This window comes from Antechinus flavipes, chromosome 3 (assembly GCF_016432865.1).
Source record: "Antechinus flavipes isolate AdamAnt ecotype Samford, QLD, Australia chromosome 3, AdamAnt_v2, whole genome shotgun sequence".
NCBI classification, from domain to species: domain Eukaryota; kingdom Metazoa; phylum Chordata; class Mammalia; order Dasyuromorphia; family Dasyuridae; genus Antechinus; species Antechinus flavipes.
Window position 1 is genome coordinate 592,646,383 of NC_067400.1, and position 25,428 is coordinate 592,671,810.

General features: G+C 41.8%; 1 protein-coding gene across 4 annotated transcripts in view; it reads right to left on the bottom strand.

The window, feature by feature from the left end:
* PDPN (podoplanin) overlaps positions 1 to 24,895 on the bottom strand; it is a 44,040-nt gene extending 19,145 nt beyond the window's left edge. For 2 of the 4 annotated variants that reach the window (XM_051988517.1, XM_051988515.1), the window contains exon 1: positions 24,427 to 24,895. In XM_051988517.1, coding sequence (XP_051844477.1) covers positions 24,427 to 24,493 — 67 coding nt within the window. In that variant the 5' untranslated portion in view covers positions 24,494 to 24,895. Of the gene's footprint in view, positions 1 to 8,212; positions 8,334 to 24,426 lie in introns of those variants that run through there. The other 2 variants (XM_051988519.1, XM_051988518.1) reach the window with 2 other exon arrangements.
* Positions 24,896 to 25,428: the final 533 nt, after the last annotated feature.

Genomic DNA, 25,428 nt, shown 5'->3' on the forward strand with positions numbered 1-25,428 from the left:
TTTTTTTAAAGTATGGAACAAATTCAAACAAACCCATTGAAAGATTTTCCTGACTAGTCCAGCATTTTATCAACTAGGGCTCATAGAGTTCCAGGATAATAGTTCTAAGGCTGAAAATAAACCCAGAGGTCATCTAGCCTTCAGCTTTTTAGATTGTGGGTTGCCAACAATTTTGTAAAAAAGCAGAGTTGGGAAGGAGTGTAAGACAAAATAGCTTCTGGCATCCCTTATTGCTCAAAATCTATAATCATGTAAATCAATTAATCTTCCAAGCCTCAGTTTCCTCGTCTGTAAAATGAGAGGGTTGGACCAGATGATCTCTAAGATCTCTTCCAGATCTAAATTGATTCATTGCATGCTTAGGTCTTACATCCTCTTGGAAAGATGCTTTAAGAATTCCCCTTCCTGTCTGGGCCATGCTCCATTTTCATTCTAGCTGCTCTCAAACTTGCCTGGAGTTTGAAAAAAAGTCTTTACTACTGCATGCAGCTGTTGTTTTGAAACAAACTTGGTCCGAACGAGGGCCTGCCTTCATCTCCCAAGTATCACCCTCCTGACTCAGCGACCATCTTTCAGGCTCAGCATTAAGCTCAAGTTGATTTTGCCTAGTACGCTCGGGATTGCCCCTTGGACACAACAACGCTCTCTGTCAGCTTCTGCCTGGGTTGCTTCCAGCCCTTCTGGTCTTTCCTCAATATAGGCCCCTTTTTTCCTGCCTCTCATAGACTGACCATTGCAGGGATACTTGGGGGATGCTCTAGGGCTCACAGCACCCCATGAAGAGAACATGAAGAAAAGGGGTACATAAGACAGGGGTGGTCAAGAAGGGAGGACCCTAAATCTTTTCTGGGGGCCTCAAAGCATTCATGTCTCAATATTGTCATTGCAACTACTTCCAAAGACTCACCAACAGTTTAGTAGGGAGCTGGGTAGTATAATAGAAAAGGTCTATTCTGGGATTCAAGGGAACTGGGTTCTAGGCCTGCCTCTGCCACTAACTCACTGTGGTCTGGGACAAGTAATTGCCCCTGATAGTCACATTCTCTGGTTCTCAGTTTAATGTAAAGTCAGGAAGGAAAGGTTGGAACAGATACTTTCTAAGGTCTCTGCAAACTCGTATATCCTGTGTTCGAGCCCTTCAAGTTCTGACCTCCTGGGTTCTAAGCCCCCTCCCAGCTCTGACCTCCTGTGTTCTAAGGGCCCTCCCAGCCCTGACATTCTAGGTTCTGAGACCTCTTCTAGTTCCGACATCCTCTGATTCAGTTTCTGGGTATCTAGGACTGTCATTCTGGCAACTCTAAGGTGAAAAGGTAACTGTTGCAAACCTGTTCCTTTCAGAATGATTTCATTCTTCAGCCTCTCCTCTAAGGCTCCTATGGCAGCCATCTTTACTCCCCCCTGCCCAGTTAGGAAGCAGTTACTTCCTAACTGCTGGCAGCCAATAATTCCTCCTGCATTCTGATGCTCTAGACAGACTTATCGATATTCTTCCAGCCTCTTCATAGAGATCTACTTTTTCTCCAAATCCTATTCATTCCCTATCCCTGTTATTATTAATCACACTCAAGGAGACATGTGTGTTATGTGACTGTGCCTTCTCTTTGCCATTTTCCTCATCTGTAAAATGAAGAAGTCAAGTCTGGATGGTCCCCAAATCAGGATGAGAATTTCAGGGAAATTCAGTCACTGAAAATCCAGGTAAACAAGGATAGTAATATAGAAGCCAAGAAATTGTTTTTGAAAGGAATGTGCCATTGAGTCTCTTTAAATTGTAGCTTCTAAAGAGTTCTCTTGAAGATCACAAATCCCTGATAGAAACTCTAGGAGTGAGAGAAAGGAGATTAAGGTTCAAGGATTAGGAGTCCTGGATCACTGAAAATAATAACTGACATTTTCAGAATGTAATATAAAATTTTCCAGGTATTTTATATGTTAGCTCATTTGAACCTCAAAATGATCCGGTGAGTTAGGTACAGTGAGTACTATTATTCTGCATTTCACAGAAGGGGAAACAGAGGCTTCCCAGAAATGGGAAAATGACTTGCTGACAGTCACATGACTAAAAATTGTCAAAGGTGATATTTGAACTCTGATCCTTCCTGACTCAAAAAATCTAGCACTTTACACACTCTGACACATAATGTCTCAGATGTGAGGAACTGATTTTCATGAAAATCATAAACTGCTGACAGGCAAAATTTTTAAAATTTCATAAAGACAAAGCAGGTACAAAGTTAAACACAGAGTTTGGAAAACCTGTGTTCAAGTTCCGCCTTTGACACAAATTGGTTTTATGATCTCTGGTTTATCACCAACCTCCCAGTGCCCCAGAGAACTATCTAAGATATTAAGGTGAAAAGATGCCTTTATGCTTTGGAGAAAGAAAGGAAGAGAAGAGCACCTACTATGTGCTAAGCATTTTAAAAAACCCAAACTAAATATTATCTCATTTAATCCTCACAACAACCTTTTGAAATAGATGCTATTATATTCTCATTTAATAGTTGAGAAAACTGAGGCAGATAGTTGTGGGATGATTTGCTGAAGGTCACACAACTAGTAAGGATATGAGCTGTATTTGAACTCAGATTTTCCTGACTCTAAGCTCAATCCACTTGAAGAGTTCTCTATAATGATGAAATCACAAATGTGATTTAAAAAAAAGAAAAAAGAAAAGCACTTGCTTCCTTAGAATACTGGCAAGTCACTTAAGCACCTCAGTTTCCTCATCTGTAAAATGTAGTAGCATCTTCCTCCTGCTAAGGATTCTAAGGAGAAAATGATGTAAGCTTTTCAAACGTTAAGGAGCTATATAAATGCTGCTGACTATGATTTGTATTTATTGCTGTTGTTCAGTTGCTTTAGTCATGTCTTACACTTTGTGACCCCATTTAGGATTTTCTTGGCAAAGATATTAGTGGCTGTTGTTTCTCCAGCTTATTTGACAGATGAGAAAAATGAGGCAGACAGAATGAAGTGACTTTCCCAGGGTCACACAGCTAGGAAGTATCTGAGATTTGAACTCAAGAAGATTAAAATTCCTGATTTTAAGCCCACTTCTCTATCCATTATGCTGATTAGCTGCCTTAAAAAAAACAATTAGGGTCATGAATTTAGATCTGAAAAGGATCTAGTTAATCTAAGCCTTCTCATTTTATAGATGAGAAAACTCAAGTTCACATTGTGGAAGGGATGTGCCCAAGGTCAAATAGGTAGTAAGTGGCGTAATGGCCATTCGAATCCAGGTCTAGAGAGACAACCGTCCATCATCCCAAATTGTCCTGTGTTAATGAAGGTAGTACTTGGCACATAGGGGTTTAACAAATGGTTATTGACTATTGCCTATTGCCTATTGCTATCATCAAAAAACTTGCCTTCTTTCCTGATATTCCCTCATTTCCTTCAGAGCAAGAGTTTCTTAACCCGAGGTCCATGGATAAATTTCTAACTTTTTGGGGGGAGGGGCAATTTAATCATTTTATTAAGAAGACCAACAGGTGATTAAATTAAGAAGATGATCATCTCTTTTAGACCAAAGATCATCAGATCAAAGACAAACCCTTCATCAAAGGGTTTCTCAAGACTTATGAGGGGAGACAATGTAAAAGGGAAAATGAAAAAAATGGATGATGCTTGACAAAAAATCAAAGGGGGCAGTCCAGTTTGATAACACTGACAAAATCAAAGACAGGGTTTTTAACTTGTTAAAAAAAAAAAAAAAACTTTGATAACCGTATTTCATTATAACTGGCTTCCTTTGTAGTCCTATGCACTTTATTTTTGAATATAGAATATGATTTTGAAGTCCATAAAACAGTATTCTAAAAGCAATAGGCTTTATTTGGCTGCTAAAGGTGGTCAAGGGTTCAAAAACCTTGCTTCAGAGTCTGTGCAGCTGGCCCTGAGCTCATGCCGGATCATCGCGTGAGGATGAATGTTTAAATTCCATTCCCATTCTGCCAGACCCTCTCCTTCATAACTCAACCGCAGTAGGACATGTTTTTATGTCTGTGCAATGTGGATGTTATTCTGAAACTGTTTTGAATATTTAAACATCTTGTGGTTGAACTTACAAAAAAGAGGGGAACCCTAAATCTTGCGCTAACCTAATTGCATCATCTTCCTTGTAATAAGGCTTCCTGGCAGCTCTGGAAGCAGACCTGCCGTGTTCGTCAACAGAACGAGACAGTGATTTTTAGTTTACTCAGAGATTTCTGAAGTCTGAGTTCCTCTTCAGGCTGTCCAAATGCAACAAAGCAGGCTGTGAAGATGAGAGATCAAACAGCCCTGAAAGTATTTGCTAAGAGTTTTCATGAAATAAAATAGCTGATAGGGGTTTATTTCCTTGAAAAGGCTTTTGCCTGACTCTAGCGTGTTCTGGTTGTCTGCTTCAGGATGACAAATAAAAATAGTACTCATCAACTTCCCCATTCTCTTCATGATTAATATTGGAGGGGGATCAAGAACAGGGATGGAAGGATACCTCCAAATATGAGGCCTTTCCTTAGACCTAGTGCTAGTTTCTCTCACTCCAAAATTAGTTTGGTATGTATTTAAATATATATTCTCCAGTAGAATACAAACTTCTGCGGGGGGGGGGGGGGGGGAGAAAACTTTCACTTGGGTCTTATATAGCTTCACTTAATAATAGCATGTTGAAAGATTTGATTGTAAGTAGTACAATTCCTAAGATATTTTTCCTCCCTCCTTCCCTCCCTCCCTCCCTCCTTCCTTCCCTCCCTCCCTCTCTCCTTCCTTCCCTTCCTTCCTCCTTCCTTCCCTTCCTCCTTCTTTCCCTTCCTCCTTCTTTCCCTTCCTCCTTCCTTCCCTCCCTCCCTCCCTCCTCCCTCCCTCCCTCCCTTTTTCCCTCCTTCCTCTCTCCCTCCTTCCCTCCCTCCCTCTCTCCTTCCTCCTTCCTTCCCTTCCTCCTTCCTTCTCTTCCTCCTTCTTTTCCTTCCTCCTTCCTTCCCTCCCTCCCTCGTTCCCTCCCTCCTTCTTTTCCTTCCTCCCTCCTTCCTTCCCTTCCTCCTTCCTTCCCTCCTTCCTTCCTTCCCTCCTTCCTTCCCTCCCTCCCTCCTTCCTTTCCTTCCTTCCTTCCCTCTTTCATTCCCTCCTTCCTCCTTTTCTTTCCTCCTTCCTTCCCTTCTTCCTTCCTTTTCTCCTTTCTTCTCTCCTTCCTTCCTTCCTTCCACAATTGGAATTAAGTGACTTGTCAAAGGTCATATATCTTTCCCCTCTTCTAAATTTCCCTATGACTGTTAAGGCCATCAACATTCTTTTAGTCTTCTAGTTATTTTTCTAGACAATCTAGACCATCTTAACTCCTCACTCACCCTCACCCCACACATACATTACTAAATCTAATTATTTCTGCTCTCATGTCTCTGGAACTTTCCCCCTTGTCTCTATTCACAAGTCATTGCTTTATTCAAGTCTTCCTCACCTCTATAGCCTCCTAATTTGGTCTTCCTGCCTCAAATCTCTCTCCTCTTAAATCCATCCTCCATACAGCATCAGAGTGATCTTCCTAAAGTCGAAGTCTGGTCATGTCATTCCTTAAAGATTCAATAAACCCCAGTGGCTCCTTATCACCTCCAGGATCAAATATGATTTTCCTCTCATTTCATCCTTTTAAAACTTCTATTTTATGAAAGTTTCATAGTGTATGTAATTAGATATTTATAATGATTATAATTATATGTGTAATGTATATTTTTACAGTATAATGTATATAATTTAATATAGTAATATACATTCATTTGCAATTTAAAACAAATATATACCTATTAGAGATCTATTTTTTTTATTTTACTGAGAGAGGTGTTTCATTAAAAAAAAAATAGTTGCAATTAACCTTGGCCTAAAGATTTCCAAAGATAAGAAACCCATTACTTTTTTCAGGACCAATCCTGGAGGAACACTGTACAACTTCTCTCCCTAAAATACTTCTCATTGCCATATTAATTTGCTGTCGTGCTTCATTAACACAACCAGCAGACTAAGGAGTCAAAATATGCTTACTGGCTATCTACCTTATGAAACATTTCACTTTCCATCACACAAATCCTCCCTCTCCTCACCTCAGCAAGGCTTTGTCAAATAGCATCTCTTTTGTGAGGCTCTTCCTAAGTTCCCCAGTTGTAAGTGTCCTCTTTTGGTCTCCGATATTACTTTGTTTTTACTTTGCATATTTTTTTGTATTGACTTATCTCTTTAAACATTGTTTCCTCCCAATGGAATATAACATACTTTGAGACAATTTTATTTGCTTAGTACATAGGAAGTCCTTATTGCTTGTTGAATTAAATAGCTCTCTAAACGAAAGAAAGAAATAAACTTCCATAGCTCCATGAGCTCTTTGGTCTCTATGGGACCACCCACTATATATCCTTTACCCTCAATTAGAATTTCATCATTATTGACTCAATCCAAAAAATCAGTACGGTCAAAGTTTATTTATTTGCCATTGAGTAGGTTTTTATAAAAAGTTGGAAAATATAAGACGTGGTTCTAAATGTCAAGTCTCTTGCACCCTTGACTCTCCTTCTTTCATAGGCTGAATCAACCCCACCACAGGAGTCAGTTATTGCTCTCTGATGGGTTGGCTAGGAGTCCCCTAGAGTCCTGGTATAAAAAACACCTTTCCCTGCCTATGGCTGCCAGACTGACCACTGTCTCCAGACCCAGGTTGTGATCGCTAATGACCCTGGAAGGGGCTCAGACTTCACCTTTACAGTCTTTCAGCAGATTCTGGCTAAACGACCACATGAATCAAAAGTACTTCTATGGTGAATACAGACAACTTCCAAAGAGCAGCATGGGGACAATGAATTTTGGGGATTATCCATGGAAAATTTAGTCCTGGGCTGGCTAACAGTTAGGTGGATGTTCTGGGAATGCAAATTTGTTTTGATTTTAGCCCAAGTAAACTTGCTGTTCCCACAAATCACACAGTGCATTGCATTCACAGATTCATAATATTTCAGAGTTGGAAGAGACCTCAGAAGACATGCGGTCCAATCCAAGGACAGTGGTTGCCCACCTGTGGGCTGCTGAAGACATATTGCAAGGAGTCTACCAATGTATATAGTGCCAAGAACATCCTTTTTGATCTTTATCCAGCAAATGGCCCTTATATAAACTGAATATACAATATGCCTCATACATGAATCAATCCTTTTTTTGTTGTTGTTTATTGTTGTTTTTTGATGAGAGAATTAGAATTAAGTGACTTGCTTGGGGTCAGACAGCTAGGAAGTGTTAAGTGTCTGAGGTCAGATTTGAACTCACGTCCTCTTTCCTCAAAGGATCAATGCTCTACCACTTTGACATCTAGCAGCCCCTCAATCCTTACTTTTCAATGTATATTAATGCTGCTGTAACAAATACAATATAAATGTATTTTGATCATTACTGAATTCATAGCTTTGTCATAATAACAACAAAAACTCACTTATGGGGACTCTAAAGACAGCAAAATGCTTGGGTTAAATGACTCATACAGTTAGTAAGTTAAGTGTCTGAGACCAGTTTTGAACTCAGGTCCTCCTGACTTTAGGGTCAGCAGCCATCTAGCTGCCCCGTGTCCTAATAAACATAATAACAATTGTTATTATCACTGATGTTGTTATTATAAGTATCATATAATAGTCCTTTAATGTTTACAAAATGCTCTATGTATCTTGTCTCATTTGAGTTTCGTAACAGCCTTGTATTGTAGCTAACATTCTCATCTTTCAAATGAAGAAACCAAGACTTACAGAGATTAAGTGATTTACTCACCATCCTATAACTAGACAGTAGCAAGGACATAGTTTCAACTCAGGTCTTTCTGATTATAGTATCTGAACTCTATTGTAGCATTTTCTCATGATATATTTTCTTAACTAATAAATAATAATAATAATTGTTATTGATGGATACTTTTGTTGCTTATTCTCATACTTGAAGAGGACTGATGACATAAGATTGGTGGGGCCAAAATGGTAGTAGTTATCCTTCATTCTCAAAGGGGACCAAAATGACATCACTGAGAGAGTCAAGGTACAATGTGTCCAATTGTGGTTGATTGGACCGATATGAACTGGGAAAGCACTATCATAGATCAGGCACAAATATAAACATCTGAGATAGAGAGGTTTCTAAATTTGTGCATCTCACATTTCTTTTGAGCTGTTGCTATTCTACTTTACTATGACAACATAGCACCTACTTTGATATGGGTGTGTCATATTAGGAAGTCCTATGCTTGCATCTTCCATATCTTATAATTGATTTCAAAGTTCTTCAGAGAGACCTTGAGAGTATTCTTGTATTTCTTCTTCTTCTTCTTCTTCTTCTTCTTCTTCTTCTTCTTCTTCTTCTTCTTCTTCTTCTTCTTCTTCTTCTTCTTCTTCTCCTCCTCCTCTTCCTCCTCCTCCTCCTCCTCTCCTCCTCCTCCTCCTCCTCCTCCTCCTCCTCCTCCTCCTCCTCCTCCTCCTCCTCCTCCTCCTCCTCCTCCTTCTTCTTCTTCTTCTTCTCCTTCTTCTTCTCCTTCTTTTCTTCTTCTCCTTCTTCTCCTTTTCCTTCTTTTCCTTCTTCTCCTTTTCCTTCTTCTCCTTTTTCTTCTTCTCCTTTTCCTTTTTCTTCTTCTCCTTTTTCTTCTCTCCTCCTCCTTCCCCTCCTTCTCCTCCTTTTTCGCCTTTCTTTTTCTAGCTTTTTATTACACACACACACACACACACACACACATGCACACACACATATACATATATGTATATATATAAGAATATGTAGTTTTCGACATTTAATCTTGGAAAACTTCGTGTTCCACATTTTTTCCCTCCCTTTCCCCCACTGTCTGCCTTAGATCGCAAGTAATCCAACATATGTTAAGCATGGTATTACTTTTTCTAACCACTATATGAACACTTGCCTTGTATTAATTTTCTGTAGCCTTTTAGGCAAAGCTGCACTTGACATTCAAACAATAGGGTCTGTCCATCAGAGTTGCACTCTTTGCAGCAGAGTGTGACTACTCGACAGTTCAGCCCAAGAGAGAACCGAATGTTCCCAGAGAGAATCACTGTCAGGTACCTCATCTTGACAGATGATTTTCTGGATCTTCCTAAGACAATTCAAATGGAAGTGATTGTTTCCTAACACGGTGCTGATAGACTGCCCATGTTTACTAATGGAGTGGCAATTGTTATGTGGAGATACGCTTAGCATATATGTCATATATGTTGATATATGTTGATATTTAAAAAGGGGTTGTCATATTCAAAAAGTTAAGAATCCTATCATCATTTGGATTGTCTTCTCCTTTTTATTTCTCTCTTTTGATACTGCTCCTTGAGGGATATGAGTAAGTGAGAGTTGATTGGGCTTCTTGCCAGATTCAACTTAACAAAGAGTGATCCAAAAGCAGGACCCTGGTCAGGTCACACCTGGAATACTCTGTTTAATTCTGGGTACCACATTTTAGGAAAGACACTGAGAAAAGAGAGTGCCATAAGAAAAGTGCTGTCTTTGAAATCATAAGACCTGGATTTAAATCCTCATTCTGCTGTGTTACCATAGGCAAGTAACTCCATTTTTCTAGGCCTCAACTTCCCCATCTGTAAAAGCCTATGATCTTGATGTCTTGGTCTGGGATCTCAGATACTTTCACCTCAAATTTTCCAAGTGCCAAGCCAATTATATATATTGTCTTTTCCTGTGTCCCCATCAAAAATTTCTCCTACTGAAGTTGATATTTTATTAGTTAATGATAGCACTTCTGTCCCATCTACTTTCGGTTATTTTAGATGACCTATAAAGTCCCTTCAAATTCTAGATAGGTGAGTCTAAATCCCTCAGAGAAAGGCAAAAAGTTTGGAAAGGATGTCTAGTTCCATTTTAACTGAAGGATGTTAAAATATTCAGTCTGGAAAGGAGAAGGCTTTCTGTCTTAATTTCTTTGGAGGGCTGCCATATGAAAGAGGGAAACAGCCCGTCCTATTTGGTCTTGAAAGGCAGAATCATGAACAATGGATCACAAAATTGGGCTTGATAGAAAGGAAAGCCTCCTTACAATTAATGATGTTTCCAAGTAGAATCAATTTCCTTGGGAAGTCTTTGATCCAAAAGAACATAGATTTGGAGCAAAATGGCATATTATAGGTTTTCTAAGACAACCTGTTCTTTTTGCAGAAGAGGTTATTGATGTGAAGTAACTTGCCCAACGTCACACAAGCAATAAGTGATAAAGCCAGAATATGAACCCAGGTGCTCTGGCTTTAGTTTCCTCTGTAGTGGAGGTCTCAAACAGAGACTGGATGACTACTTGTTGGGTTTGTCATAAAGGGGATTCTCCTTCAAGTGGGTACAGATTTGACTGTTTGGCTTCTGGGATGCCTTCCAATTCTGATTCTGTAAGAAAGGAGAGCCCCTTCCCAATTGGAGATTAGATTTCTTGCCCACTGTTTGACTGGTAACAATGTGCCATACATTGTATCAAGCTCAATCAACCCCCAGTGTGTCCAGTCACGCAATGAGACTTGACATACGTTGCACATTGCTTCTGTATGTGCCTACTTCAGGAAATTCAGTTGACATCCTGTTAGAACTAAGGAACATAGGTCAGGCAAACATCACCCACTTCTGGGCAGACCTTTGGTCTTTCTATAATCTCCATGTTTGGATTTGGTGAGACTTCTTGGAAGGGTCTAAGGCTAGAACCGACCATATAGAAAGTACTCAAAGAATATTATTCTGAGAACAATTTCATTGACTTTCTTTTTCTTAAGGCACTTTCTTTAAAATGTAGGATTTTTTTCATTTTTATTTTGTAGCCATTATAGTCTTTTGAGCCTCATGAGGACCATGTAAGGTAGGAACTCCAAATCTTATTATTGTTGTTGTTATTAACATACCATTACTATTACTAATACTGTTATTATCATATCTCTCATCATCTGAGTCAATAGAGTGTTGGACTTGCAAATGGGAGGTGGTCAATTAGTCATGTCTGATTCTTTGTGACTGTGGATGGCTGCTCATCAATACTGCCCATGGGGTTTTCTTGGCAAAGATGCTGGAGTGGTTCACCATTTCCTTCTCCAATGGATTAAGGCAAACAGAGGCTAAGTGCTTTGCCCAGAATTACATAGCTAGTAAATATCTGAGGCCAGATTTTAACTCAGATGTTTCTGACTCTAGTTCATACGCTATCCATTGAATCACCTACTTGTTGGGGAGACCTGAGTTCAAATTTATTCTAGCTGTGTGACTCTAGGTTATTTACTATATTTCTGTCATCTTCAGTTTCCTTATCTGTAGGGAAGAATAATAGACAATAATATATATATATATATATATATATATATACACACACACACACACACACACACACACACACACACACACACACACACACACACATGTTTTCTCTCCCAAGAAAATGTAAGCTTTTTGAGGACAAGTACTGTGTGATCATGATTAGGTCAATACTTGGTTTCTCCATCTGTAAAATGGGGATAAAAGCATCTACCTCAGAGTTGGTAAATAAGAACCAAGGAGATAGCATAAGCAAAGCACTTTGTAAACCGTAAAACATTGTGTAAGTGTTAGGTATCATTTATTATTATTATTATTATTATTATTTTGTCACTTATGCTTAGCATAAGCATGGTGCTCACAATGGGCACTTAATAAATACTGGTTATTTTCATTTTACAGATGAGAAAACTGAGACTAACTTGTCCAAGGTCACATGGCTGAAAACTGTTTCCTTTGGGAATTGTCAGTGGGTTTTCCCATATCAGAGGGAGAGCAATGGGGTCCAATGGCAAAGAGTACTGGACTTAAAGTCAGGGGACCGGTATTTGAATTCCACTTCTGTGTGATCCTGGGTAAGTCCCTTAATTTCTAGGCTTCAGTTTTCCCATCTATAAAATGAAGAGGTTGAGACAGATGACCTCAGAGTTCCTTCCCAGCTCTAGATGTATAAGATTCCTAAATTATATGTCAACTGGCATGAGGAATAAAAGGGAAATTGAATTCTTATAGCTAAAGTTAGAACAACTCAAAAAATAAAAAGGCATGTGTCAGGAGGTGCCAAAGAATAAGAGATTTAGATTTAAATTAAATTACTCCTTAAGTATCTCAACTCTGCTCTCTACTAGCTGAGTGATGTTAGGCAGATTACTTAGAATTCAAAAATCTCAGAGTGGGAAGGAGCTCAATATCTTCTTGTACATGTTTTCTTGCAATGTGTTCCCTGACCAAGAACTCCCTTTAGAATATCCCTGGCTGTAAGGGCTGAAACTCTTGAGTCGATGTACTGAGGTCAGGACAGCTGAGCACTTGAGGCTAACTACCGATTGGACAATACTCTATGGGCATATGCTTGAAAAATGGTCCTTCCCACTATCCTGTGCTGGCTCGATGAGTGGTGTATAGAGGATTGTAGGAGGGACTGGGGGTGGAGTAAGACTAACCAGAGTGGATGAGGAAGAAGGCAGTCGTGGAGATTTTCTTCCATCCCCTTCACTTCTACCCCTAAAGACCAAGAATAAAGACTAAGGACTTTTGCTTATCCTGACTCTGGATGATTCTAAGGTATCCAGGATGCTAACGTGGTCATCACACCTGGCAAGTGGTCAGTTACTTCTCCAAAGGCGACCAACTGCCTCCCAAGTCAGCCAATCCTACTTTGGGACACATGACATACTCAAGCTGAGCTGAATTTAGGGCAAATGGAAACGCTGACCATAAATGAACTAAACTCACAATAAGCAAGATCAATGTGCTTAGATTAATAATCCATTCCCCTGTAACATTCTCAGGTCTCATGCTCTTAAAGCATAGAATATCTTACCTGGAAGGCACCTTAGACATCAACTAATCTAGTTTGTTTTGTTTGATAAAGGAAGAAAGGAAGCCTTAAAGGTCCTCTTACAGAGTTGAGAACAAATTTCAGGTGTCTGGCTTCTCAGATCAATGTCCTTCCCATGGAACTACAGCACTTTTAACTTAAGGAAGCGGGAGAATTTTAATGAGATCATTTCTAGAGGTATGGGGAACTCCTGAGTTAGAAATTATTTCCATACCAGGAAAGAAACATTTATTATATGGTCTGTTGACAGGGGAGTCGCATTTTGATATTTGAGTGATTTTTTTTTGCTACAACTTTGCCTCACTATTCATACCATGAGAGGAGAAAAACCTGTTATTCCTTGATAAGAGGATATAACTTGGTACTTACTGGAAGTCATTTGAGACTCTCTTATATCCTAGAGAATATGCTAAAAAAAATTGTGTAAGGTGAGGATTGGAAAATACCTGGCTAAAAATGAGATCTTGGATGCTCAGAATTTGTCCTGACTTGATAAGATCTAATACCTGTGACTTAGATCACCAGCACAGTATCTTTCCCCAAGCTATCATTTCAAATCGCAGAATTTTCCATTAGAAGGGACCCCAGAGGCCATAATGTTCCTGAGAGGTACTTGTACAGGCTCTGTCCAAAGACCTTCCACCTCCTGAAGCAGCCCATTCCACTTCTAGGAAGCCCTAATTGTGGTCAGTTTTTGGTTGATATCAAGCATAAATATACTTCTCTAAAACTTTCACCTTTTATTCCTAATTCTGCCCTCTGGTGCCAGTAGAAAAAACCTATTCCCTCTTCCCCAGGATAGTTCTTCAGACACTTGAAGATAGCAGTGAGGTCCTCCCTCTGCCTTTTCTTCTCCAGGCTAAACATCCCCAATCCCTTCAACTGATCCTTCTACGGCATGAAGCTGAAACCTTTCACCACCCTGGGCGCCTTCCTCTGGACATTCCCCAATTTATCAATGTCTTTCCTAAAACGTGACACCTACAACTGAACACGACAATCCAGTAAGATCCCGTGAAGGGAGCGGATCTCGGGATAAAATGCTCCCTTGTTTTGGATACTGAACCTCTCTTATTTAATGTCACAGCAGCTTCCTCAACTGCTATATGACACCATTAGCTCATATTTTACAGAAGAGGAAAGCAAGGTCCAGAAAGAAGTGACTTGCTCAAGTTCATCTAAATTGTAAGTGACGGAGCCGTTTGAACCTTGGTCTCTAATTCCAAATTTGGGGCTCTTTCCATTGCAACACACCCTTTTCATTCCTGGGCCATATCAACTCCCCAAAATTGAATGGGAGTCAAAATTTGTTGTGTTTCACTTATTCCTTCACAGATACTAAGGCAGAACAAGTGCCGTTCTTACAAGAAGGCATAGTCAAGTTCTTTTTGATCTGATCTTATTTTCCAACAAATAGCCCGCAGACGATCCGTCTGGAAGAGGAGGACGAAGCTGGTTTGGAATGTTCAGAATGTTATTGCGAGTCTCTGGGTTGAGCTTGGCCACTTGCCAAACCTGTGCTTTGACTTTTAATATCATTATTAATACTAGTGATAACTAACATTTATGTAGAGTGTATTATGAGCCAGACACTTCGCTATTATTTCATTTGATCCTTACAACACCCTGGAAGGCAGGTGCCATTATTATCCCATTTTACAATTGGGGAAACTAAGGCAAATGGAGACAACTCTTTGTATTGCCAGTTTCAATGGCAAGAGCTTCATAGGTTTAGACTTGGGAAAGATGTTAGAAATCACCTAGTTCAGCCTCCTTGATGTGTAGATGAGGAAATTGATATCTGGGCTGGGCAGAGACGTGACCAAGATCACATAGTATGTATCCAAGATGGGATTTGAACCCAGGTCTCTCCAACTCCAAGTTCAGAATTATAACCATTGTGCTACCTACCCATCAAGTGATTTACCCATTATTACACAGCTAGTAAGTGGCTGAGACTGGATTTGAACTCGGATCTCAATACCCTCTCCATTGTGACATCTGCCTTGTTGTTGATTGCTATTTGTTGTTGTTTTCTTCATTTAGGGAATGGCAGTGCGATTCATTATATGCACAACCTTCCAGGAAATTATTATTACTTTCTGGGCCTCAGGTGCCTCCTTTACAAATGGAGGGAATACTAGAATGATCATCTTAGGAATGCTATAAGGAAAACTGTGGAAGGAACTGAGGATGTTTAGTCTGGAGAAGAGAAAACGTAGTAGCCGTATCATAGTTTTCTTCAATGGCCATCACCTGAAAATGGTACGCTTCCTTTGTCTGGGACTCAGCTTTCCCATCTATTAAATGGAAACAATAATCCCCAACCTGAATCCCTCAGAAGAGTTTTCTAGGGATAACATTTAAATGGGGCGGTGAGTAAAGCTCTGGACACTAATAGCATTTTTCCTCATAAAGATGCTGAGAATCTTTTTTCTGAGAGTAAGGATAATGTGGAATGAAAAAATCTGAGAAATTATGGAACATGTATAAATAATCTATGTTTGTTCTGGTCTGCTAACCATGTGGTGAAGAGGAAGTTCATTGATTGGCTATGGAAGCATTCAGAAAGGCCTATCAGCCTCAGCTAAGGCTTTTGGACCAATGTCTCTTGAGGGGATCTCAATTGCATTGATTCCTTCCCTTGGGGAATCTTTGAGCGCTTCTTCCTTCTGAGGGCATGTTGCCCCGGGTTTTGCTCATTTCTATTCTAGGGAAAGGGAATGAACCTCTGAGTCTCTGAAAGATCAGGGAGACACCGGCATATTGGTCTTTGGATTTGTAGCCAACATGGCCGTAATTCCCAAAGAATTAAGGAAAGGCTTTCAGGAGTGACCTTCAAGACCCCAGCCCAGTAGTAGCCATAGAAAAGGACTCATTTGATAGCAATGATGCATCTGGACATGAACTTGGAGAGAACTGAGCTTTGCAGGAACTAAGAGAGAGCCTACTCCCTCCCCAGACTCAAATGGATATAGGGCAAGTATGCCCCTGAGATAGTGGGGAACATGTTTATATTTTGTTCTTTCTGGTTCTTTAAAGTAAATATCATCTGTCAAAACTAATCGATGTTAAGTAGGTAAATGGAATTAGGGCACTAGTCACTGGTATCTAATAGAAATTTGGACAACACTGGTGGGGGCTCACATTAATACCAGCAGAGAAGTAAAACCTACAAATTGCCCTAGGAAGAGAAAGAGAGAGAAAGAGAGAGAGGAAGAAGAAGGAGGAGGAGGAGGAGGAGGAGGAGGAGGAGAAAGAGGAAGAAGAGGAAGAGGAGGAGGGAAAGGGAAAGAGAGAGAGAGAGAGAGAGAGAGAGAGAGAGAGAGAGAGAGAGAGAGAAAGAGAGAGAGCGCATTTGTCCAAGGTCTGATAGGTAGTAATGGTAGAACCAGAAGCTACTGGCCATATCAGGTTGGAGAAAAGAAGACCCAGGAGAGACTTACTTAAGAGTGATTACTATTTTGTAAAACATATTAATCTTTTGAATCTAAATAAGGGGTTAGATCTGTTTGACTCAAAAGAGTTGAATTTAAAGCAAAGGATGAAAGTTTCAGAGAAGCATATTAAAGCTCAATTTTAAGGCCATAACTCATCAGCATTAGAGCTGTCTTGGAGCAAGACAGGGAGATGGTGAGGTTCTCCTCTGTGGAGGTCTTAAGAAAAAAAATGGAATGGCAACTTGTCCACGACCTAGCAAGAATCCCTATTCCAATATGGACTGGGCTTGATGGATCCGGAGGTCCTTTCAACTCTGAGATTCAGTCCTCTGGTTCCAAATGAAATGTTCTCTTTCCATATCCCACTGCCTCTTAACTGTGAATCTAATTTTCCTAAAGGGATCTGGGACTCTTCAGCCTAGGGAATTTTTAGTGTAAAAATTCCCTCTACCAAGGCAGATAAATGCTAGGAAGTTGTCTCTGGCTCTGATAATTTAAGGGACTTGCCCAGAGTTACATAGCTAATAAGTGTCAGTAGGCAGAATTTGATCCCAAAATTTCTCAATTTCAAAGCAAGCACTTGATCTATTGTGCCAAGTTTCCCTTAGTTATCACAATAAGGATAAAATTGGACACATGTTTTTAGAATTTCAGGACAGCTGGTACAGTAGAGAGAGCATCTGACCTGGAGTCAGAAATATCTGAGTTCAAATCCAGCCTCGGATACTTATTAATCGTGTAACCCTAGGCAAGTTACTTAACCTGTCTGCCTCAGTTTCCTCATCTGTCAAATGAGTCGGAGAAAGCAATGACAAATCACTCAGCACCCTAACACCTTTGCCAAGAAAACCCCAAATGGGATCATGAAAAAAAGGATATGACAAAAAAAAATGACTAAACACAAACTTTAGGATTTCAGAAAGATTTAAAGGCATGAGTGTCCTGTGACGGGGGGAACATCTATAAATATCTTGTCTACTTCAAACAGAACTGAGATAGGGTAGAACAGTGGTAAAGTCATTGGATTTGGACTGAGATTTCCCCCATCTGTTAAATGAGGTACTTGCATCAGATGGCTTCTGAGGTCCCTTCTACTATATAAACTGTTGTAAACTGTTGGAATTCTTGAGAAGTCATGGGGATATCATGGGAACAGACACGGCTCACTCGGAGAACCCTGATGAAGCAATCATTTACAGACTGTCAAGTATACTGGAGATGGGTGGAGGCCAGGAAGGAGGCCGGGCGGGAGGCTGGGAGCCAGCTGCTGAGTTTATTGAACATCTCTACCCTTCCCTGGGCGGTCCCTCCCCCACAATAACCTGGCACGCCAACATGCAGGAACTGCAGTGCACAAATATGAGAAATATTCTCAAATAAACTAGTGGAATGTCAAGCCCAGTCCACTCCTGGTAAGAGGATAGCAAACAAGGGCAGGGAGATTACAAGAGGACCTCGGTTTACGCAATTAGATATGGCCTCATAACACTCAGATTCAACCCAATCTAACAAGTAGTTGTTAAGCACCTACTGTGTGTAAGAGGCTATGTTAGTTCCTGAGGATAAAAATGAAACGGAGGAGGGGCAGCTAGGTGGCGCAGTGGATAGAGCACCACAAATCTGGGTTTGAATCCTGCCTCGTGCACTTAGTGATCTAGGAATAGCGCTGTCCCTTTATGCACCTCAGTTTCCTCATCTGTAAAATAAAGCAGGTGGTCTAGATCATCTTGAAGGCACCATCTAGCTCCAAATCATCATTCCTCCAGTCCGCCCGTCCCTTCTCCTTTCAGTTATCATGTGCAGAAATCTGGATTTTATCCCCTGAGTTTACTTAGAGCATAGGGTCTTGACCATGGCAATCTTAGGGAAGTTAGCAGACCCCTTCTCAGACTGGGATTTTAAAAAAATTATAACTGAAGGGAGTGTGAAATTTCAGTTAGTGGCTACTGAAAATAAAGCTATCTTTCCTTCCTCATTCAAATTCAGGGGTATTACCTGAAATCTCTCCATGTTTAAAGACCCAGGGCTTAAGGTGAAGTCTTTTTCAGAGCTTAGCTAAAGGTAGAGACTCCTGAATCAAGAGTACTTAGATTCAAATCTTCTTTCTGAGAAGATATATTTGTTGTGCGGTACTGGGCAAACCACTTTAGGCTTTCTGAATCTCATCTGTTAAATGGACATGATATGTATACATATATTGTATTTAATTTAGATTTTAACATATTTAACATGTATTGGTCAATCTGCCATCTGGGGGAGGGGATGGGGGGAAAGAGGGGAAAAGCTGGAACAAAAGGAGTTGCAACTGTCAATGCTGAAAAATTACCTCTGCATATATCTTGTAAATAAAAAGCTATAAGAAAAAAGAGAGAGAGAGAGAGTTAGAAGGAAAATGGAGAAAGGAAAAATAAATAAATAAGTGGACATGATAATCATAGTCCCTATCACAGAGTTGTTATGAAGGTCTGACTCAAAAATGTTTGTGAAAATATGACTAATGTGGAAATATGTTTTACATGATTGTATCCGTATAACCTACACCAGAGTGCCTGCCATCTTGGGGAGGGGTTGGGGAAGAAGAGAGGAAGACAAATTTGGAATTCAGAATCTTATAAAAATGAATGTTGAAAACTCTCTTTACATGTACTTGGAAAAAAATAAGGTACTAGTTTAAAAAAGAAAAAAAGAGAAAAATGTTAGGGAGTTTAGGATTTCTCCTCAAGAAGAATCTGAAGGAAAATCTGCACAGTAGATAGAGCACTGGTCCTAAAGTTAGGAGGACCTGTTTGACTCCAGGACTGAATTTAAATACAGTCCCAGACACTTAATATTTAGGAGCTGTGTGCCTCTGGACAAGTCACTTAATCCCAATTGGTTCGCCAAAACAAAGAAGACAAAAGATGAAGAATAAGAGCTACTTTCCCATTTTAACAGCACTTCTCTGGGTCCTCGGGAGGCACTGAAATAGAAACTCCTGATGAGATCATACATTCCTCACATCCCTTCTGCTCTAGGGAAAGGTGAAGCAGCTATGTGATGTACTGGGCAGCTAGGGGGTGGATAGAGCACCAAGCTTGGAGTCAAAAAGACTCATCTTCCTGAGTTCAAAGACTCATCTTCCTGAGTTTAAATCTGATCTCAGGCCCTTACTAGCTGTGTGACTTTCCCTTTGTCTCAGTTTCCTCCTCTGTAAAATGAGCTGGAGAAAGAAATGGCAAATCACTCCAGTATCTTTGCCAGGAAATCCCCAAATAAGCTCATGAAGAGTTGGACATGACTGCCAACTAGAGTAGATACAGCATTAGACCTAAAGTCAAGTTCAAATCCAGCCTGACTGTCTGATCCTGGAGCAAATTATATTCACAGCTTCCTGTCTCATTTCCTCATCTGTAAATGGGGAAATCATAGCATCCACTTCCAGGGTTGTTGGGAAAATGGATTGAGATAATACATTAGAAGGGTTTTATAACTTTAAAGTACCATATAAATGCTAGCTATCGAGAGTATTACATGAAGAAGAAAGAAGGAGGAATCAAATAAATTGGCTCCTCTCTGTTCAGCAGGGACTCGACCATTCCCAGACTTAGCTTCTGTGTGCTTTAGAACCTTTTCCCCTATTTTATTTTCCCCCCTCCCCAATTTTGTGGAACATCCTATTTGGACCAGAGATTCCCAGACTTAGCTTCTGTGTACTTTAGAACCTTTCTCCCCCATTTCATTTTCCCCTCCCCAGTTTTGTGGAACATCCCATTTGGATGAGAGATTTGGCTTCTGATACCGGAGGAAGACCATGAATCCTGAGGGAGGGAGGAAGGTCTGGCTCGTTTCTTCCTTCACATCTACCACATCTGCTAGGATGTACTTGGAGCCAGGAGCTCACAGAAGGAGCTCCGAGGACCAGGGTGGATAAGCTATTGGCAGGATCCGGGTGGGGGGGGGGATCACAGGAAAATGGATTGACAGTGATGATTAATCCTGAGTGGACAGATACCAGAAAACACATGTGCACTCTCTGCAAAGAAGGAACTGCAGAATCTGCTGAAATAAACCTACTGCAGAGCCCCACGGCCCTCCTGGGACCTCCAGTTCAGGGTCAGGGTGGGGCGCCAGTGATTGGAAGAAAAACAGCAGACTTGGCAATAACCCGATCTGGGGGGTTGTTCTGAATCTGCCCTCACACAGTGTGGCCGCACAAGGTCCCTGAATTATAAAACTGGCCAGGGAGGTTGCACTAGGATGGGCGAGGAGAAGCAGAAGCTTGATGAGCTTCACGGTCAGCGTTCTCGTTCCCCTCCAACCATAGTTTTGCCCAGTAGAGCTGTTCCCCCATATTCGGGTGGCTCGTGCCTCCTCCCAGGATAATCCCCTGTCCCCCATCCCGGCAGCTGAGCAGACCCACACACTCTGGTGGCCTCCTCCCATTTCTTTCTTTAGCTGCTGAGGGCTGTTGGTTGAGAGGGAGAAGGAGGAGGAGGAGGAGTTGTTTATAAGAAGCCCAGACCGAACACCACCTTTGAATTGCAATTTTGCCATCTACTCCCTGGTCTCCCGTGATTACAGCCAGCTCTTCGCCCGGTGAACAACAGAGGATGTCTCTCCCTCCCTTTCCTCAGAGGAGCCTCGAATGCCAGTTAATTTGGGTGCCACCCACACGTCCCTCGTCTAGGAAGCGCCGAACAGCTTAATTTGCACATTTTGCCTCCAAAAGGAGATATAATTGAAATAGAGAAGGGTATGTGTTCCGGGGGAAACAAGGCCCCTAAAAATAGTGGCTCCAGAGCCGGTCACGTGGCAGCTCTAAACGGAGCTGGTCAGACACGCTCTCTTTGAACTGAGCCCGGTGCCGGGTGCTGGGTGTAATTTTCTGAAGCCGGGGTATTTTTGTCCTCACACAGAATTAGCGAGGGGAAGGCAAGGCCGGGTCATCCCCCACGCCCGCCCGCCCAGCCTGCCCAGGAGGGTGACTGACTGACTGCCTCTAGTGTTCTGTGTATCTTATAAAAGTGCATGAATGAGCTTCCTGTCTCTCTGCAGAGCAGCTGGGCCTGGGTGGGGGGGGGTGGTCAGGAGGCCCACCCTGGAGTCCCAGCTCTACCCCACCAGCCCTGTGACCTTAGGCAGGTCACTCCCTCCTGCAAGTCTCAGTTTCCTCATCTGTTAATTAAGAGGAATGAGCTTTATGGAATGGATAAAGGACTAGATTTGGGGTACAGGAGTACTGGATTCAAATTCTGCCTCTGACACTCGCAAGTCTCTCCCTCCTGCAAGTCTCAGTTGCCTTATCTGTTAAATAAGAGGAACAATTATGGAATGGATACTAGGCAAGTCACTTCTCAGTCTCTTCAAAAGGTAATAAGAGTAACAAACATTTAAGTGCTAGACTCAGACAAAGGGAGACCTGGTTTCTGATATTTACTTGATGTATGATCATGAGCCTTCTTTACTTCATCAGCAATACAGAAGAAACTAATCAATATTATCTACTTGTTGTGAGGATTAAACGAGATGTATATATGTGCTTTTTTGCAGGGGGTGGGAGGAGCAAAGCATAATAAGCATTCATATAGCACCTACTATGTGCCAGATATTGTGCTGAGATCTTTACATATATTATCTCATTCAATCCTCATGATAATGCTTGTTGGATACTATTATTATTCTTATTTTCAGTTGAAGAAACTGAGGCAGAGGTTAAGTGACTTACCCAGGATCACACAGCTAAAAAAGTATCTGAAGCCAATTTGAAGCGAGAGCTTTCTGACTACAATGCTCTATCCACCGGGACATGAGGCTGCCCTCCTGGGGCACTGCCCCTTGATCCTGCACCCCAGCAGGACCAAAGCTAGATGGGATTTTAGAAACCACTGAGGTCAGTCCCTTCTTTTTTTTTCAGATAAGGTAACTGAGGCTCAGAATAGCAAAGGGATTTGTCTAAAGTTACCCAGGAATCAAGTAGCACTGCTGAAATTTGAACTCAGATCCTATAGTAACTCTTTATCTGATTCGCTCATCAGAACAACTCCTGGCCTCTCAACATTTTTATTTAATTATTAAAAAAAAAAAAAACAATCATTTTATTCACCGGCTCCATGGCCCACGAAGCTTTAAACATAAAGTGATAATCGTGGGAGATAAATTTGGTGGGTGATTCAGTGGCAGGCATGCTGAGCTTAGGGCAGGAAGAACTCTGAGTTCAAATGGTAGCTCTATAGGTGAATCATTTCATGGCTCTGTGCCTCAGTTTCCCCATCTGTAAAATGGGTACAATAATAGCATCTGCCTTAAAGAGTTATATTGGGGGTCACATGATATATAATCTACATAAAGTGCTACATCAACCTGGAACTTCTATTGTTATTGCCTCAGGACCATTCCTGGGGTACCCTTGATGAAATTTGAAGAAAAAAGTGACCGAAATAGACTTTTCTAAATCACTTTTAAAGTTTACTTAAAATGCTGGGTATTAAAGGGAAGAGAAAGGCAAACACATCATGATGTCAAGAGCTGAAGAGAGGAGCTAGGTGACTCAGTGAATAGAGCACCAGCCATGGAGCCAGAAGGACCTGAGTTCAAATCCAGCCTCAGATATTTCCATAACTAGGTGACCCTGAGCAAGTCACTTAGCTTCAACTGCCACAGGGAAAAAAAGAAGTGGAGAGAAGACCCAAACAAAACTCTCCCTGGATACAGTTCTTGAAAACAGGGGCTTCTTTTTGCCTTTTTTTCTTATCTCCAGGGCTTAATAGGGTGCCTGGCATATAACAGGTATTTTAAAAATCCTTCTGGAATGACTGACTGCACAAGTCATCATTTCTTCTGTTCAAGAACATTCCCTACTTCTAGAAGTAAAAAAAAAATGGCTCTTGTAGACCACTGAGCAATCAATTAACAAATGAGGAAACTGAGTCAGAGAAGTGAAGTGCTTTGTTAATATGTGTCCGGGGCTAAATTTGAGATAGAGGCTTTTCTGGCACTATATCCAGCTCCTCATTTAATATCAATTCTCCTCTCCACAGACGTCCATCCCCACACAGTCACACACACAGCCATCATCAGCTGACGGCTTCTAAGAACTGCAAAGCGGTTGAGCAATTATATGATTATTCAGTCGCTGAAGATAAAATGAAGTCCCACAGCAACCCAGAGTAACTTCCCTCTGAAATAACTGTTCAGCCTGAATGATGTGGATAATTACCTCAATTCTTCCCTTTACTCTGCCAGTGTAGACACAACCCCTGGATTTTCTAGATATCTCTTTGGCCCACAAGTGCCCCACACTCTAGAGGAGTTACCTCTAATAATAATAATAAATTAATGAAAATAATAATAATATTTTTCTCACAATCCCAAAACTAGCTCCGCAGACTATTTCGGAGATAATGAGAAATCTGGAAGGCCCCGAGAAGATGCCGGAATCACGGAGTTGGAGCTAGAAAGATCTCGGAGCCCATTCAATCTAACAAACTCCATTTTACAGAAGACTGAGGCCCAGGGAAATGAAGCGAGCCAATCGTGATTGTACAAGTCATAAATGGTCATGGTAAGATTTGAACTTGGGTCCTCTGACTTCAAATTCGTGGACTTGGAGGGGGTCAATAGCCCGTCCAACAGAGAAGGAATGAGCCTGGTGTCAGGTACCTCTGGATCCTGAATGAAATCTGGCTCAAATCTCACCTCCCGTCCTCCACTCCCATCACTATTAATCTTGAGAGCTCTGCCTCCCGGGAGGAGGCTACGGTCTAATTATCAGATTCCAAACCGTTTTGTTCATTCAGAAGAGGTCACATAAAAAGCGCCTGAAGAGATACTCCCAGAAGGCTACCCTCCCGCCCATCCCCTCACCACTCTCAGCAGTCTCTTCTTCTAGGTAGTCTGAGGATCCACAGTCTTTCCACGAGTCTATCCATTTTCCCTTGGGTTCCTCCCTGACCCCAAGCTCTTCTTCCTCTATAGTATTCACTATAAAGATAAAGCCCATCTTCTTCCTTTAAAGCATTAGCCCTTAAACATTCCCTCCCCAACCTCCCCCCGATCCCGAGGGCGACTCCAAACAGCCAGACACAAACAATCCCCTCTCTATAATAAAGCGAGTGGGCTCCCGAGCGCCGGGCCCTGTCAGAGCCTTACCTTCCTGCGCGATCACCCAGAAGGGCGAGCCCCCTAAAACGAGCAGCAAGATTTGAAACTGCCACATGTTCTGCCTGGAGAGCGCAGGACGTGGGGATGCTTTCTTTCAGGAGTCCAAACCGGTCCGGGCTCCAGCTCGGATTAGTCCAAATCCGACCGGCTGAGGGGGAGGGGGGGGAGGAGCCGGGGAGGGGGGAGTCGGGGAGCGTCCGGCCTCCGAGGATTCCCCTGCTGGGTGGGTCCCTGCCTCCCGCAGAGAGACAGAGCCAGAGCGCAGGCAGAGCGTTCCGGGAACCAAACTTGCTGAGAAAAGTTCAGTCAGCGAGCCCGCGGAGCCTCTTTCTAGCGGGGGAGGGAGCAGCGGTGCATAAGGTGGTCGCCGGGAGGGAGGAACAGTAGGACCGCCCTCTCGTCTGTTTGGCCAGTGTGGAAAGCTATGAGCTCAGAGCAGGTTTAAAGTTACAGGGCCGCAGCTGCGCTGCGTGGGTCTCCGGGGAGCCTCGGGCCCTCAGAGTTAGGAGGATTGGGCTGGGTTTGTGTCTAGGGGTGTCAAGGAAGGGGGTGTGGGGTAGGGGAAGGTCTTGCTTTTCAGCAAGTCTCTCCCTCTCCCCCTTTTAAGGCTAAAGTTTGGTAGAAAGACTTTGACTAGAGCAAGAATATCTCAAGTCTGAGCCCATCCCCAACACCAAAAAATCCGTCGATTTTACAGATGGGGATGTGGTGGCTGAGATTGAAATCCTGGTTTTTCCAGGGTCTGACTCTTGGGAGAAAGGATGCTACAGAGGTCTGATCCCATTCCCACCCCCCCAAAAAATCCTTTTATTTTACAGATGGAGAGATGGTGGCTGAGACTGAAATTTTGGTTTTTCCAGGGCCTGACTCTTAAGAGAAACTTTTGGCAAGCTTCCGACTTGCTCTAAAACTCAGTTTCTCCATTTGCAAAATGAGAGGCACCTACTAGATAGGACCCTGAAAGATCCAGATCTTAAGAACAGCGATTTT